The sequence below is a fragment of the Pangasianodon hypophthalmus genome, chromosome 17 (genome assembly GCF_027358585.1).
Source record: "Pangasianodon hypophthalmus isolate fPanHyp1 chromosome 17, fPanHyp1.pri, whole genome shotgun sequence".
NCBI lineage: Eukaryota > Metazoa > Chordata > Actinopteri > Siluriformes > Pangasiidae > Pangasianodon > Pangasianodon hypophthalmus.
In genome coordinates this window covers 1,909,514-1,926,216 of record NC_069726.1, presented here as the reverse complement: position 1 = coordinate 1,926,216, position 16,703 = coordinate 1,909,514, and the positions used below count along the sequence as shown (strand labels likewise).

The following is a 16,703-nucleotide window of genomic DNA, read 5'->3' as shown; positions in this document are numbered from 1 at the left end:
CAAGACTTGAACCATGAGCCTCACACTAAAACACACACTCCTCACTGTACCTATCCACTGAGGCAGCAGGGCAGAGAGAAACCAGCTGCTAAGAGTCACACTCCAGGTCAAATCCTGAACTGGATAACATGAGGGTGTAGTGTGTCAGTATTCTGGATAAACTCTTTTAAAAACAAGCAACTGAATGTGAAGTTCTTGGCTTTGTAAGAAAATGCTTGTCTCTTGTCACTGTGGTTGCTGGTTGAAATCCAGCCTTCTTCCTTCAGGCCCTCTTTGGCGGCTGTGTGAATGATAAATATGTTAAATGAAAGCACACTTTCAGTCAGTAGTGGTGGCTCTGTTGGTCAGTAAGGGTGTGTGTGGTGTTGATGGTCAGAAGGGCAGGGCCTTGACCCTGCAGGAAAAAACATAGAAGTTATGCTAATTTGAAAGAAAATTTTATTAGTTTTGTAATGTGTGAATAGTATGTAAATGAAAGAAACAGTAAAATATAGCTATAGTAATAATAATCTGTGGTATGTAATAGATAAGGTTAATAAAGATAAAATGTGGTGGATAAGTAAATAAATAGGTAGATTGCAAAATATAAAAATAAAAATAAATAGATATATATAAACAAGAAATGGCCCAGAGCAGCATAACCCCTCCTTCCACCTCTCCAGGAGCCCCAGGTGGGACATACTGGCTTTCACTCTCTTTCTCTCACTTTGCCAGATTTAGTGCCCCACCCAGTTCCAGCACCTTCAGCTCGCCTGCAGGCGGTCTCGATCCTGTGCAGTGTACACCGCAGAGGGACTCACCCTTAGACATCTGAGCCACCAGTACCTTCAAGCAACCTACTGTTTTGTGCGGGTTTTATCTTTTAGTTTATATCGTGTTTACAAAGTAAAACTCACCTGAGTCAGGTCTCAAACCCTGATCATCAAGGTCAGAGGCCTGTCCACCTAACTACTGAGCCACCAGAACCTTCAAGCAACTAGCTTTATTTGTTTATTTATTTTGGAGGCTTATTATTTAGTCTTCATCAATGATGCACTACAAAGTGAGATTATAAAGGAAAACTAACCAGAACTGAGCCTTGAACTATGAGCATCATGATAACAGACCGGTTCACTTACCCACTGAGCCACCAGAGCAGACAGGACATGGTTGACATGAATCACACATCAGGGCAGTGGCTGATTTGATTAACACGATGACAAAAGACATAAATGATAATAATAATCTGATAGAATCTGATATAATTAATAATCTGATAACTGTAATTTACAGGCACTCAAAGAGTCTGATAATGGGAAGAAGTTTGGGCCTAATAATAATTGGGAAAAACTATATATGCTTCTGGTAGTGGTTACTTTTCCTTAAATGTCAACTAGGTGAACTTTGACCTGTGACCTTTGAACTATGAACTGAAAATGAAGGAGATTCTAATTATTCAAATTATTACTGTTGATTAGTGCACATCAAAAAATATCTAAACACTAAAAATAATGATCTTGTTTGTCTATTCACACTTACTATTGTTACATTTTTAACAGCAAAGGTTTACTTTACATACTGCAGCTTTAATGACTAATAACCATTGTTGTTAATAATAGTGAAATTTAGAGCCTGTTGGTGTCCTTAAAGCCTACTTTTAGACTTTACCACTGCCTATTTTATATTTAGAAAGATGATGAAAGGAAAACAGAGTGGAATTTAGAAACTGCGCTGATAAAAATCCTTGTCATGAGCAGATAAATATGATGAGTGCATTTGATATGATGGAGAGAATCTTAGGAATGTCTGAATTAGGAGTGTAATAGTACACCGTGATAAGGAAATCTGAAATAGATTTATTGCTAACGTTATCTCCAGGTGCTATTTTTTTTTTCTTTTCATTTTTAAACAGTGTGGCTTAGGTGAGGATGAGAGAAAATGCTATTTATATGTTATTTTGAGAAAAGAATTTTACTGGAAAGCTGAAGTGTTTTATGATGAACAATTTCGTGTTTTTTTCGAAGATGAAATAAGCGGATACACACTCTGTCACACTGGGAGCACGTGACTTCTTTTCAATGACAAAATTCTGAATACAAAATGCAGAATAAAAAGACAGTGACTACGTCAAGAAAATAAATATTTTTTAATAGTATCCTGTATCAAAATATTTCATCTTTCAGTTTTAGCCCCAGTATCAGTGGGACAAAAAAACAAACTGTACATTGACTTTTAAACTGTACATTGAACATGTAGATCCAGGGTGGTACCCGTGTCAGCTTTATCAACTCATACATGTTCGGATTTGTGAAACAGACACAAGGTTACTCTTGCGTCTGCCTAAGTACCGCGGGCGATATGATATCGTTATTGCAATATAAATTACATCAATACAGCTTTCTTTTCAAAAATGTTTTCACAAAACCACACAGTATTATCGATATTAGGAGAGTCTTTAAATATTGCAACGTTATATTTTTGCTTTACACCAGAGTGCAGCTGAATTCTGGATTCTGATTGGTCAGAAGGTGCTGATTAATTTGCTATAACAGGAGCTCTGACAGTAGTGCAGCTGCAAAACTCAGATTTGTTAACAGATTTCTGTAAGGAGTTTTCTGTAAGGAGACGTTTATTGAAGATTTATGGAAGGAGTCTCCAGTGTCAGAGCTTTGCAACAGTTAAAGATAAAGCTGTAACTTTTCCAACATCATCTGGACAGAGGAGTTTACAGTTTGTGGTTTCTTCGTAACATGACAAGCTGCATTTTTTTTGTCTTATTAATTTCAAGATAGAGAAAAAAGAGTAGCTGATGAGGAAATGATTGTTTATAGCTGCTAATGTAAGTTTTGTGGAACTTATGGATAAAACCCATGACAGGTTCTTTAACAAATAAAAAAATGTAATTGGAACATGCTGTTATTGGAAAATAATCAACTCTGGGGTGCTAACAGTAAGTCTGCTTTATCACATCACCCAGTCATTGATTATCTTTCTATAACAGCATGACGCAAGGTGTTTTATTCCTTACATACTAGTCAAAAATGTCAACCTGCTAATGCAAGTTTAGTTCAGGTGAGCTAGCGTTACAGAAATTGGAACAAACCTAATGGTTTCCATTTTTGGGTGGAAAACTATCCTATGCATAGTTGATTATTTTCCTATAATATATCGTCTACCCTTATGCTCTTACGGTTATTTCAAAAGGTTGGAATAGGACCTAGTGAAATGAACAGTGGGGGTCACTTAAAAAAAAAATCCATAAAATACTGGTGACCATTAGTGTATAAAGAGTTAGTCTTAGGTACCACACTGCAGTTCTGGGTCCGAGCTTATACAGCCGACTGTGGACAATGGAAGTTGTGAATATTTCCATACTGTCAGGGTCACATGCCTTTAAAAATGGGCAAAGCTTCCCAATATAATCCCTCCAATATAGCACAATACTCTTGCTTGCTTGGTTCAGGTTGTTTTAGGAGCTGAGAATAGAGAAAAAGAGAAAAAGAGAAAAAATGTGGATAATTTGGAGGTCAGTGACCTGGTTTGGAGAACACCAGTATATAGTCAAGTCCAAGTCAAGTCTAAGTCATCTTATCCTCAACATTCAAGTCCATAAGCCGCTACATGAGTTCAAGTTTAAGCCGTTATCTCTGCACTTTCTTTGAACTGGTTGTTGAATTACTTCTTATACACATTATTATTTACAGATTCAGATTTGACCCTTTTTTATCACCACCTTCAGAGAGACCTCTCTAACACTTTACGGCCCGGCGTTTGTCTCGAGAATTAGAGTATTGCTGTGCTTTCGTCTGTTTTGTAACTTGTTTTGGAGAAGAGCATCTGGCAAACGACTGAATGTAAATGTCAAATCCCAAATGTTGTCACAGTGGGGGTACGTTGCCACCTCTGATGATTTAATTTTTCAGCGGAACTCTGGAGTTTTTAATGAATTGCAGTCAGTTGTGGTAGCGTACTTTGACTAACGTTATTTAATGTTGAAGAAACAATTACTAACAGAGATGTTTTTGAACCTTTGGGTTCAAAATAATAATACCTCTTTAGCTGCAGACCACAAGGGCGCCCCCTGCCAAAGCCTGAACCATTGTCTTTCATCACCAAAAGATATTAGAAAAACATATAATTTTTTACCGTGCATTTTTACAGGGCTCCCTGGTGGCTCAGGGCCCTTAAGCAGCTGATTATATGTGGATAAAGCTCTGATTACTAACAGCACACAAGTTGGAGAGTCAAACACTCAGTGTTGATGAGACTGTGTTCACTCAGTGTTCACTGAGTCTCATCAACTCATTGAGACTCAAGTCATAGCTAAGTGTGTCCAAGCCATGCACCAAATTCTGGAAATTCTGGCTTAACTACATGTCCAGGACTCGAGCAATACATTCTGAAACTAAAATTTCTCAGTATCATTCCAACAATGATTTACAGACCAACAAACTCCATAAATGATTAGCCAGAATACAGGCATGAGATATTTTAAAGGTCCAGAAATGAGGATTTGAGTTTAGAGAGGTTATAATTCTCTCTAATATCTATAACTGAATTTGCAACGTAATTTTACGTTTGAACATTTAAGTATACTCATTTCTGCACCGTAATGTGACTCGCAATACAAAGCGCACTCCAAAGGATCTCCAAGGGTTCTCTGGATTGTTGTGGGCTCGACTTAGAAGCTTCTAATAAAGGGAAACCTTGTGTCCTTGGGTTTGTCGTTGAACATTTAAAGGGTCCCTCAGAAGATCCCTTATAGTAAGGTTCTCAAAATAAGTCCCAGAGACCCCCAGGGGTTTCTTAAGCATATCTAGGGGTCCTTTGTTACAATTCTGGAAATCACAACTCATTATAGTTATTAGTCTATATTTGAGTTTTCGTCATTAATCGAAAACCTTAAAGTTGGACCGAATGCGTTCTGTTGGCGAATAAAAAGCTGCATGGCTGCAATAAATAGGCCAAATATTATCGTACACATTTCAATACAATTTAGAGTAACAGGATTATGCTAGGAGCAGAAATTTATTTGACTGCGAAAACCCGGAGAACACTTGCTTTAAGGCTCTATATGTAAGTTTTTTCCTAAGAGTGTATACTCCAGGATGTCTGCATGAGCTCATACCAACAGTATGCAGTTAAACCACGTTTTTATCCCATCACGATTTTCATGTTGGTTTTTGCTACGATTCTTCTTCCATAATTCACTATATTAGCTACATTTGGCTGTTTGTTTTATTTCACATGCCTACGCATCTGTCCTATTGATTAACAATTCAAGCAGGATTATTTTAACCCAGGAAGATAAGTGATTGGAATAATGTACACACGAGCCCTCCACAGAGTTTTTATATCCTTGAAACTCACTGTCTGTCGAGAGTCATTAATAGCAGTGGATGCTGGAGAGGCTTTTCTCTCAGCTTGCAGTGCTGTGTGTGCCCTTGTCACGAGTCATGAGTCTCTGAGTTCATTTCCTGGACACACGCCCAGCCATCTTTGATTACACAGCATTTGATTTGGACTGATTTTGACCTCCACCTGGAAGTGAAGTGACCTACACCTGGTTGGTTTGGAAAGGGTGACTCCTACCCAAGCATCCTCCATGTCAGCATCCTTTATAGAAGTGAGTGATGGTTTAAATGTATGTTATGATTGTGCGTCAGGACTAGCGCTGGTCTGCTGCGTCCTCCTGTTCCTCTTGCTAACGGTGGTGAAGCTGCTGTGCTGCAGGTTCGGCTGCTCGCCAGGCGGAAAGCGCTTCATGAAGTGCACTTCTTGCTGGTTCGGGAGGGTCTGCGGCCCTCTGCGAGGTCGGCCCTTTTTGGTGAAGCCAATGTACCAGCCAATGTAACGTGCTGACATCCAGGCAGTGTAGTTGTTCTCCAGAACCATCTCAATGAAGACACACTCAGCGTTTGCACTGTTGGCTTTCTGTGGAGAAAACAGGATGTAACACTTTATATTTTAGTCGTGCACTAAAATAGATAATGCATTAGCAATCATTCTAAGAGTTAAAAGTGTGCTAATAATGTGTGTGTTGCACTTAAATAATTTTTTTTACATGCAAAAAAAATCCTACCATGGAAAATAAAAAACTATGACAACTATTTGGCTTTTGGTTCCCATTTCTCCATTAGCTGGCCTGAACTAAACTTTTATTAGCGATGTAAGGAATAAAACACTGTGGTGTCATGCAGTTTCCTAAAACAGCACATCCCAAAGTGTTTTATTCCTCTTATACCACAGCAATTTGCCAATAATTACACATTTTTTATTTATTATAAGAAAGACATATTGTACTTTTAACCATTTATAGTTACATTTACTGTCGTTGAATGCCATGAAACAAGTTAGTTCCTGTTGTCACTTACACTACAACAGCTATAAACAGTTGTTCCCTCACCAGCCTCTCTTTCTTTTCTCTCTTGAAGTTCATAAGACACAACAATGCAGCTTGTTACGTTACCGAGAAACCACAAAGTGTAAACTCCTCCGTCCTGAAGATGTCGGAAAAACATACTGACACTGGAGACTCCTTCCATAAATGTTAAATAAACATCTTCTTACAGAAAACTTCAACATATCAAATATTACACTTTTTTTTATAGGTTTATGTGTAGTGAATGAGCTGTGAATGAGCTGTGAATGAGCTGTGACTATAGAAACGATAACGTATTAGAACGAGAGCATTAATATAAACCTGTGATTTGCAGCTGCACTGCTTTCTGACCAATCACAATCTAGAACTCAACAGTGTTGTATGTATCAAACAAACTCACCCTGCCCACCAGTTTCCCCCTGCGGTTCATGCACAGGTAGAAGTTGGTCTCTTTGCCCCGAATTCGGACCTGACTCCCGAAGGTGTCGGCCTCCACCACGAGCTGGGCTTGTGAAGAGACACACATACAGACAGACAGGAATATAGACAGGCCAAAGATGTGCTCGATTTGCCTTTTTTGTAATCTCTGCCAGAGAAAATATTGCCAGAGAATTTTTCTTGGTCTAGGCCAAGACACGGGCAACTCCCTATCTGCAACTATTCATTGCAACAGGCATTAGTCATCTCAGCTAATCGACATTTTAAAAAAGGGGACCTTCACTCGATGCTGCCATCTTGACAAGTTCAGTCCTCACTGGCCAATACTGCCTTCATTCTCCCTACATTCGTTCGATTTGGCTGACTGATAAGACCTTAATCCTCTTCAAGCTTTTCTGCGGTGTTTAAACTGTACTCTAGATGCATGTGATCACACATATTGTCCTTGAATGACATCAAGGTCAGTTAAGATCAACTCCCCCACCCATGTTTCTCTCTCTCGTTTGTCTAACAGTCTTTGCCCTTGTGTTTAGAGCAGGTAAGACAAAACAGGACAAATGGAAATCCATAAAGGGGTCGATGAAGCGGACGGTCATCCTCGACTGCTCTCTTTATCAACCCATTTCTCTTTAACACTGTCTTAAAAGTTTGCTCCAGCTTTACCTGTTTATATATCCACATTTATATTACATTACTTTGTGCATATATCATAATTCAAACGCTCTTACCATATTTATCCCCATCTTCTCCAGTGGCGACGATTTTCCTTCCCATCACCTGCACGTGTTTTCCGCTGGTCCTGCTGTACAGCTGGTACACCCTGTGATGCTTTCTGCTCAGACTGTCTCTCGCGCCTGTCTGAGTCTCGACGTGCTCTCCGAAATCAACATTATCCACCGCTAGCACCTAGAAAATCCCAATTCATATCAAACCAGTGATACATCAGTACACTTTGTGTGTGCTGTGTGTGTACAATACATAATCATAATCAATTTTACCTGCAGGAAGCTACACAGCAGCAATGCAATCTGAACACATCTAGAGAAAGAGATGGAGAAGATACAATTATAAATGCAAACTGATCAGATCTTAAACCTTAAATTGTGGTTAAAATGTCTTCCTGATGAAGTGAGCATATAAAAAATGCATAATCTGTGTGATTAATATTAAGTAACTGGACTTCATTACTGTAATAAAGTGTTAATTTTAATTTGATGTATTTATACATCATTTGATATTAATAAACTTGACAATGACTATATGCTACACATCAAATTACAGGGACTGAACAAGGATGGATTCCTCCATATTTATTTATTTATTTTCTGTTCTCAGCTATAGAAATGTAATTTCTAGTTTCAGCTAGATATCTAGAATATGAAGCTTGTGTCAGTCCCACATTCACACAAAAACCATGCCATTACATATTGTTCCATCAGTCAAAAAATAACTTTTCTCCAATCTTTTATACCTGTGTACATTTAAAAATAGACTTTTAAAACACTTTTAAAAACTCTTTGACTCACTTTTTTTGAGTTCATTTCTGGAAGGATACTTTCACGTTTATAGGAGTATGTTTTTTTCACACTATCAATTTCTTAATAATTTTCCATGTTTTCTTAATGTGTGTACTACAATGAGAGATCTCTCATACACAAATGCATGTGAATCTGTTTGGTCTGTATGATCTCAGCTAATCTGAGTACATTAAACACACACACACACACACACACACACACACTAATTGGGTGTATTAGGATATTAGGAACGCGGCATCTGCTGGCTCTTAATGCTCGGCGTGAATGTGAAACACATGTAGTTATACCCACAGCCGCCAACCTTGAGAGCTCAGAAACAGGGAGATTTTCCAAACCCAAAGCTGGCACACTCGCTTCTTTCTCATCCAACGAACGTTTTTCAGCCATATTCACAAAACTCTAATGACTTTTCATTCATAAAAGTTACAAAATAACAAGCCAAGAGCAAATGCGATTTTCCCTTTTCTTTCGGCGAGCTCGTGCCACCTGTCACATTCCCACGAGCCAGGTCACATCAGAACCCGCACCGTTTCCCCTCCTGCTTCCAGTGTGAACTTTTAGTTTCAAATTCTGTGTGAAAAGCCGAAAAGCTGAACTTACGCGAGGAGAAGTGGAGGGAGGACGGAGCGCATCGCCGCGGTCGCTCCAAAAGCTGATCGTTTCCAGAAACGGAGCCTCCAGTCGCATGGATCCGGTTCGTAGCGCCTCCGTCTTCATGACATGGAGAAGCAAAAACAAGTTGCGGGTTTAGATATGCGCGGAGGAACGCGTGAGATGCCAACTTGACAACCTGCAGTGGATGGAAGAACGACTAGGGGCGGGGCGCGCGCACGACCGGATGAAGGATGAGGGGCGGGGCACGTCCCCGACAGGGGTGACACGATATACCGTGAATACCGTTATCATCATGGCAGAGCAGACTGCAGGAACAAACATGTGGTAAATTCTACTAGCAAACCCATTAAGAGTCTAACAGAAGCAGAGATTAACCATGATTTTGTCTGTGATTTACTTTCCTCCTTCATTTTAAACAATTAAAGCAATTTCAAGAAAGAAAGAAAGAAAGAAAGAAAGAAAGAAAGAAAGAAAGAAAGAACTCACGAAGAAAAATTAAGACAAGCCATGTCCTAAGAAAGGAAAAAAGAAAGTTAAAAGAAGACACCCTGTGTCCTAAAAAAGAAAGATATAAAAAAAAAATCAAGAAGCTGCCCAAGAAAGAAAGAAGGATACAAAAATGAAGACATGTACATGTCCTAAAAAAGAAATCAAGACAGAAAGAAGGAAAGAAATCAAGAAAGAAAGAACTCAAGAAAGAAAGAAGGAAAGAAATTGTAGTAAATTCTGAGAAGCCCCATTAGGAGGTGTTTTTGTGCATGAGATTAAGGCTAACAGAGACAGAGATTAAGCGTGATTATCTGTATGAGTTACTTTCCTTCTCTTTTAAACACATCTTGAAAGCAGTTTTTGCAGTAAGGGAGTGAGAAAGGTGAAACTCTATTAAAATAATGGCAAAATAGGAAAGAGAGTATGAGGGAGGTATGTAAGCAAAGAGCAATTCCAAAATGAACATTTGTCTGGGACTTTGGCAACGCTGTCGTTTCGGCCTTCTCTGAATTCTGCAGAACCGCAGACAGGCAGTGTAACCTTCCCTTGTACCCCACATCCAGAGCAGAGTGTGTGTGTGTGTGTGTGTGTATGAGAGAGAGAGAGAGAGAGAGAGAGAGAGAGAAAGAAGTGCACATTAATGGAGCTCCAGTTTGCTTGCCAGCACTGAAAGGCCTAAATGCGCCATGTCACATTTCCTCGCTGGTCGTATTGTCTTGTCGATCGTCCCCTGGATCTCACCGCACCATAAACATTCTATAGAATCCAGAGAAAAGCTCGCTCTCTAATCTCTGTGGTATTTCAGGGAAGCAGACGCGAGATAACTGCACAGTTACCGAATCATAACATTCCTGCTCTGCACAAATGTAATGCTTTAAAGACGAAGTGCTGTGAAAAGATATATTGTGGGGAGGAGAAAGCTGTGAGACACTGTAAGAGCTTAGAGACTGTGAGACAGTGTGAGACAATGAGAGAGCTGTGGGACACTGAGAGAACTGTGAGTCACTGTAAGAGCTTAGAGACTGTGAGACACTGTGAGACAATGAGAGAGCTGTGGGACACTGAGAGAACTGTGAGACACTGTAAGAGCTTAGAGACTGTGAGACACTGTGAGACAATGAGAGAACTGTGAGACACTGTAAGAGCTTAGAGACTGTGAGACACTGTGAGACAATGAGAGACAATGAGAGACAATGAGAGACAATGAGAGAACTGTGAGACACTGTAAGAGCTTAGAGACTGTGAGACACTGTGGGACAATGAGAGAACCGTGAGACACTGTGTGAGCTGTGAGAGACTGTGAGACAGTGTGAGACATTGAGAGAACTGTGGGACACTGAAAGAACTGTGAGACACTGTAAGAGCTTAGAGACTGTGAGACACTGTGAGAGACTGTGAGACAGTGTGGGACAATGAGAGAGCTGTGAGAGACCATGAGAGAGTGTGAGACACTGTGAGATACTGTTAGAGACTGTGAGAGTTTTGAGACACTGTGAGATACTGTTAGAGACTGTGAGAGCTTTGAGACACTGAGATACTGTGAGACACAAGAAAGAAGGAAATTGACAAAGAAAAAAGAAAGACAGAAAAAATGATAACACTAACTCTCTTGGAAAGAAAGAAAGAAAGAAAGAAAGAAAGAAAGAAAAATTATTACACCCCCTGTCCTCAGAAAGGGAGAGATAGTTAAATCTCTTGAGAAAGAAAGAAAGCATGAAAGAAAGAATAAAAGAAAGAAATCACGACACTCTCCTGAAAAAGAAGGAAAAGAAAGAAAAAAGAAAGAAAGAAAGAAAGAAAGAAACGGAAAAGAAAGGGAAAAAAGAAATTACGACACTCCATCTCCTGAAAAAGAATAAAAGAAAGAAAGAACACATTTCAGTCTTAATGTGTCATGTCTGAATCACATTTTTTTATTTCATTTTTGGTGTCTTTGATCTGTAACTGAGTTGCTGTGCCAAAGCTGTACTGTTGCGCAGCTCTGAATGAAGTGTGTGTATGAGACAGAAAGAGAGAGAGAGGGAGAGAGAGAGCGCAGCCGTGTTCTCTGCATAGTTTACCTTTTCTCTCAATGGAGTCAGTCTCACCTCTCGTGTCTCAAGTATGCACACTCATTTTTCTCCGGTCATTTCTCACTGAGACGTGTCCAAGTCGAGAGGTTTCAGACAAAATAGGAGTGTCTCCCCCTTCTGTTTGTCTCCCTCTGTCTCGCTCGCCCTCTTCCTCTTGGCTCATCTTCCCTCTTTCCAGACTTTGAAGGGAGCTCAGGCTTCTAATATAAGACAGGTCCCTACCACAACAAAGGAGGCAACGTTGACTTTGAATAAACACTTTCTCCTTTTTTTATCCCTCCTCCCTGTCTGTCCCCCTCCACTCCCATTTTTCCCCTCTCTGTGTTATTTTGCTTTTGGCTCTGTTGCGAAGTATGTGCACTTGTTATGTGTTCTCCATGGTAGCCAGGCTTCTGGAATAGATTAGGCCGGGAAAGAACAGGGGGAAGCGGTGTAGGGGTGGAGGAGTGGAGGGATGGATGAGGGGAGGGAGAGCAGAGCACTGAACTCGGTAGAGGGAGACAAAGGTGTGGAAGGGATGGAAGAAAGTGTGAAAAGAAGAGATAAATATGGACAGATGGGTGGAAGAAGTAACGTGAACAGCTGAATAAACGGATGGAAAAGTGTAGGCATGGTGGATGGAAGGATTGTGAAGAGAGAGAGAGAGAGGGAGAGAGAGAGAAAGATGAGATCAGTGAAGGAGCAGCTCAGCATCATTGTTAGGATTTTGACCATCAAACCTTTAAAGGTTCGATGTAGAACGCTACAGTTTTTTTCAGTAAGGGTTAGAAAGAGAACCCATTTAGGAAGTACAGAACTATCCGAAGAGGCCTTACAGAACCCAGGAAGGCTCAGTTTGTTAACAGCTAAATCTTAATGCCAATTATTGCAGAAACACCAAACAAGGAGAATTTAATCATGAACAGATATACAGATTAGAAAAAAGAAATAAAGAAAAAAAAGAAAGAATTGACACCCCCACTTCTGAAAAAAGTAAGTAAAAAAGAAAGAAAGAAAGTTAAAAAGAATTAAGACATTCCTACCCCTAGACAGAAACAAAGAAAGAAACAAAGAGGGGAAATTTAAAGAAAGAAAGAAAGAAAGAAAGACAGAAAGACAGAAAGAAAGAAAGAAAGAAAGAGGACATTATTACTTTTGAGAAAAAAGAAACAAAGAAGAAAAAAATGAAGACCCCACTTCAGAGAGAGAAAGAAAGAAAGAAAGAAAGAAAGAAAGAAGAGACTATTACTAATGTCCTAGAAAAAAATTACACAAGAATAGAAAAAACATAGAAACTCCCTTTCCTGAAAAAGAGAAGAGAAGAGAAGAGAAGAGAAGAGACTCTTTATCCCCAGAAAGAAAGAAACAAAGAAGGGAACTTAAAACACCCCAAAACTTCCAAAAGAAGAAAAGTTACATGAAAATGTTTTAGTGTGTGTGTGTGTGTGTGTGTGTGTGTGTGTGTCTGAATTCCACTTATTAGATAAATTGTTCTTTGCTGTTCTGTGAGTGTTTGTGTGTGTGTGTGTAAGTTGATTATTTGTTGCAGTGCTGCAGTGGACTTTCTCTACACTCTGTACACACAGTTTTTGTGAGAGTGTGTGAATGTTATTAAGGTTAGACTCGATGTTCTGCACCACGTCCCTGCATGCTTCTGTCTGTAATCTTCCAAATCCTATTTCACTCTGCGGGTTGTGACTGTGCGCTTGGCCCCTTCCTCAGCGCGCAGAACATGGTGAGCTGTCATCGCCCCTCCACCCCGCTGCCCTTTAACTCTCCTGTGCGGTGCCTGGCTTTAAAAAAACCCACAAGTCTCCTTCCTCTCAGCTGGCAGGAGAACGTTACCGCAGCCAGACAACTCACAAGTACATAAATGGACATTCTCCGTGCCTCGTTTTTCGTTGTTGCGGCGGCGGGGATCGTGTGTTTTAATGCGCAAACCGCAAGCGTCCAGTAGCTGCACGGTGATGACTCACACGCGCGCGCTCTGCGGCATCTCATGAGCGGCTGAGCGCGAGAATGACGCCGCTGCTAGAGAATCCGTTCTTCCATGCAAGCCATGCTGCTGGAGATTTTATTTATTCTTCCAAGAGTTTTCATCCTTATGAAATTCACATGAAGAAACTGGCTTCGAAGTGTGTGTGTGTGTGTGTGTGTGTGTACAGTCTGTGCACATGAGGGACTTGCACCAGAATGTAATCCTGGCAACTGCTTTTCTGTCATGTGAAAAGCAAATGGTTCCACTTTTGCATGACTAATAGTCAGTAATGTTCCTTTGTGGAAAAAAAGAGTTAAACATGCAGGCTGGATTGGCATGCTGCCGCAGTTCCTCAAAGTTCTTGACGCTCCAGCTAACTGTCATTCAAGTCCAATTTGGCCTGAGGACTAATGGCACATACACACATTGTTCACGAGGTGAAACGACGTCCAGATACGAATCAAACGTGTATTAATAATAATAATTATAAAAAATCTGGAGTGCAGTTGGACCCAGGAAAGACGCCAAAAGAATAATTAGCATAGGATTGAATAATGAAGTGTAATTATTGACTAACTTGATTCAGAATTTAGCTAGAATGGAAAAAAGAGTTACGTGCTGTAACGAACATCTGGATTTCTGTAAAACATAAAAAAACTAAACAAAACAAAAAAAAAATCAAGGGGTGAAACAGAACAAAAAAGAAACCAGGAAATGGAAAATATGTGCACTGACTTTTTTTGTGTGTGTGTGTACATAATCAAACACGAATGTGCTGATGTGTTTTATCACTAATCCTGGAGCACAACACAACCACCTGCACTTGAAAACAACACGTGTGCATTGCATTAGAGAGAGAAATGCTTCGTTTCTTTCTTTCTTTCTTTCTTTCTTTCTTTCTTTCTTTCTTTCTTTCTTTCAATAAGCTTTTATGAAGTGTTAAAGGGAACAATGGGTAATTTCACTATCTGATATCACTCACTGATATTAAAACACATATTAAACAAAGTCTTTTTAGCATTTCTGCCCATTGCAGTTCACTATTGCTTCACTTTACCTCAAATATTACCATTCAAAAGTCGCATTATTTTGCATTAATGTGTGAATCCATTTTCTCGAAACTTCTTTTTCCACGCGTCGTCCATTATAGGTTACGGGAAAAAAATGTATACATCCTTCACACAATCCTGCCATCTGAACTCATTCACCCCTATATTTGGAAATATTTGGAACATTCCACAAGTCACATGTTCAACAGGAAGTTGCATCATCTGAACTTCAGGACGATTGTGGGAAGAAGAAAATACATTCTTTCATTCTTTATTCTTTACTTCCAATGATACTGAGATAATCACTAGACAGTTAGAGATTGGAAGTAAAGTATTAATAAAAAAATAATTTGATTTCACTAGAATGCCATTAATGTCCACATGTCATCAGCATGGATGTTAAACACAAGAATCCTTGTCTGAGATTGCAGGTAGAACATTTTCAGATGGCTTGAATTCATCTTTTCTTACATTCTTAAATATTGAAAAAGAATATGAAATATTGAATCACGCAGGGGTCACAGGCTTTAGGCTTTGATTTAAACTAATACACCAAACCCTGTCACCTGATGAACCAGCATTAATCACTGTCTGGCCATTTTGCCTCCAACATCTGCTTATTCTGTATAAAAGCCTCAACTCTGAGCCACGTCTTGAAGCATACAAACCCAAAATGGAGTGTGTTATTTTGTTAGATGAAGTGAGATGACTGATAATGAATATTAACACAAAATCTGTCGTGTCACTCAAAAATAACTCCCAAGATCATTTAATCTCATTTTTAAAAATCTTTATCTGAAATGAAAATGAGCCCAAATGACCAGGATTACTCCAAAAAGATGCAGCCACACACACACACTTACACACACTCTCTCCACTTTAAAGTGAATGATGCATATTTGTGGTAAGATGCACTGAATTTACATAATTGCTTCTTAATATTGATGCTTCTTGAGCGTAACATTACATTTAGAGGAATTAAACAAGGCTGTTAGCTGCATACCTCAGCTGCTTCTGCTTAATCGAGAAAGCTACTTTTTTTTCTTTCTTTTTTTTTTTCAGCGACAGAGATGGTGCCCTCCATCAGGGGCTTTCAGAACTCACAATTAATTAAAAAGACAACAACAACAACAACAACAATAATAATAATAATAATAATAATAATAATAATAATAATAATAATAATAAAATCCAGTACTAGTACTGCCACTAATAATAATTAAAATACTAGTCATAGTATAGTATCATGATATTAATATTACTTTTTTTTAAAACATTTATTTAAAATAATAATTATAGCAAACAAATAAAATGCAATACTACTACCACTAATAATACTTAAAATAAATCATTGTACATGTATTACATTTTATATATTGGTTATTTCTAGGCATAATTCTAATACTGCTACTACTACTACTAATAATAAAACAAATGAACAAATGAATTGCTGTACTAGTACTACCACTAATAATTAAAATAAAAAATATAAATATATAACACTAGTATCACATTTATTTATTGATTTAATCATTATTAAACCCTAATCAAATAATTAGAAATGACTAAATTTGTATTTACTGTTCCTTACTTTATTATTATTATTATTATTATTATTATTAGTAGTAGTAGTAGTAGTAGTAGTAGTAGTATTAGTATTAGTATTATTATTATTGAGTAATGTTGTCTCCTCACAGCTCCATTGTCTCTGGTTCGATCCTGAGCTTGGACTCTTGTCTGTGTAGTCGCATGTTCTCTCCTGTTGTATGTATGGTTTCCTCTGGGTTCTCTGGTTTCCTCCTACTGTCCAAAACCATACAGGTAGCTGGACTGGTTATGCTAAACTGTCCCTCGGTGTGAGTGAGTGTGTGAATGTGTGTGTACATGGTATCGTATGATGGACTGGTGTCACGTCTGGGGTGAATTCTCCTGCCCTGTGCACAGTGTTACTGGGATCAACACCAGATCCACTGGGACTCTGACCAAAGCTCTTCCTGATGAATAAATGAGTGAATAAATGAATAAATTATTATTAGTGTTGTTGTTTTTGTTGTTGCTGTGATTGTTTAATTTCACTTATACAGTTTCTATAAAATCTCAGGTAAATAGAGAAGAAATAAGAAGTAGACATAAGAAATATCTCTTTGTGTTTGGTCCAGGAGATAAAAACATCCCTGATATGAC

General features: G+C 38.8%; 1 protein-coding gene across 3 annotated transcripts; it reads right to left on the bottom strand.

Moving 5' to 3' along the window:
• Nucleotides 1–295: 295 nt before the first annotated feature.
• fgf18b (fibroblast growth factor 18b) lies at nt 296–16,398 on the bottom strand. 3 transcript variants are annotated; one of them, XM_026944035.3, is made up of 7 exons: nt 16,215–16,398; nt 11,502–11,731; nt 8,938–9,048; nt 7,798–7,837; nt 7,528–7,705; nt 6,762–6,868; nt 296–5,913 (listed from the first exon to the last, which is right to left on the bottom strand). In XM_026944035.3, exons 3-7 carry the CDS (start codon nt 8,967–8,969, stop codon nt 5,629–5,631), a joined length of 642 nt encoding a protein of 213 aa, XP_026799836.1. In that variant the 5' UTR covers nt 8,970–9,048; nt 11,502–11,731; nt 16,215–16,398; the 3' UTR covers nt 296–5,628. The 3 variants fall into 3 exon arrangements, with proteins under 3 accessions (XP_026799836.1, XP_053097388.1, XP_053097387.1); XM_053241413.1 differs by having other exon boundaries at nt 11,529–11,731; XM_053241412.1 differs by having other exon boundaries at nt 8,938–11,731.
• Nucleotides 16,399–16,703: the final 305 nt, after the last annotated feature.

Bases quoted from the DNA above. Each gene is read 5' to 3' on its own strand.
- fgf18b (XM_053241412.1), bottom strand. From the start codon at position 8,969: ATGCGCTCCGTCCTCCCTCCACTTCTCCTCGC. The intron at 6,869-7,527 runs GTAAGAGCGTTT...TCTCTTCACAAG, and splicing joins AGAAGATGGGGATAAATATG to CCCAGCTCGTGGTGGAGGCC. The intron at 5,914-6,761 runs GTGAGTTTGTTT...TTTTCTCCACAG, and splicing joins GGGGGAAACTGGTGGGCAGG to AAAGCCAACAGTGCAAACGC.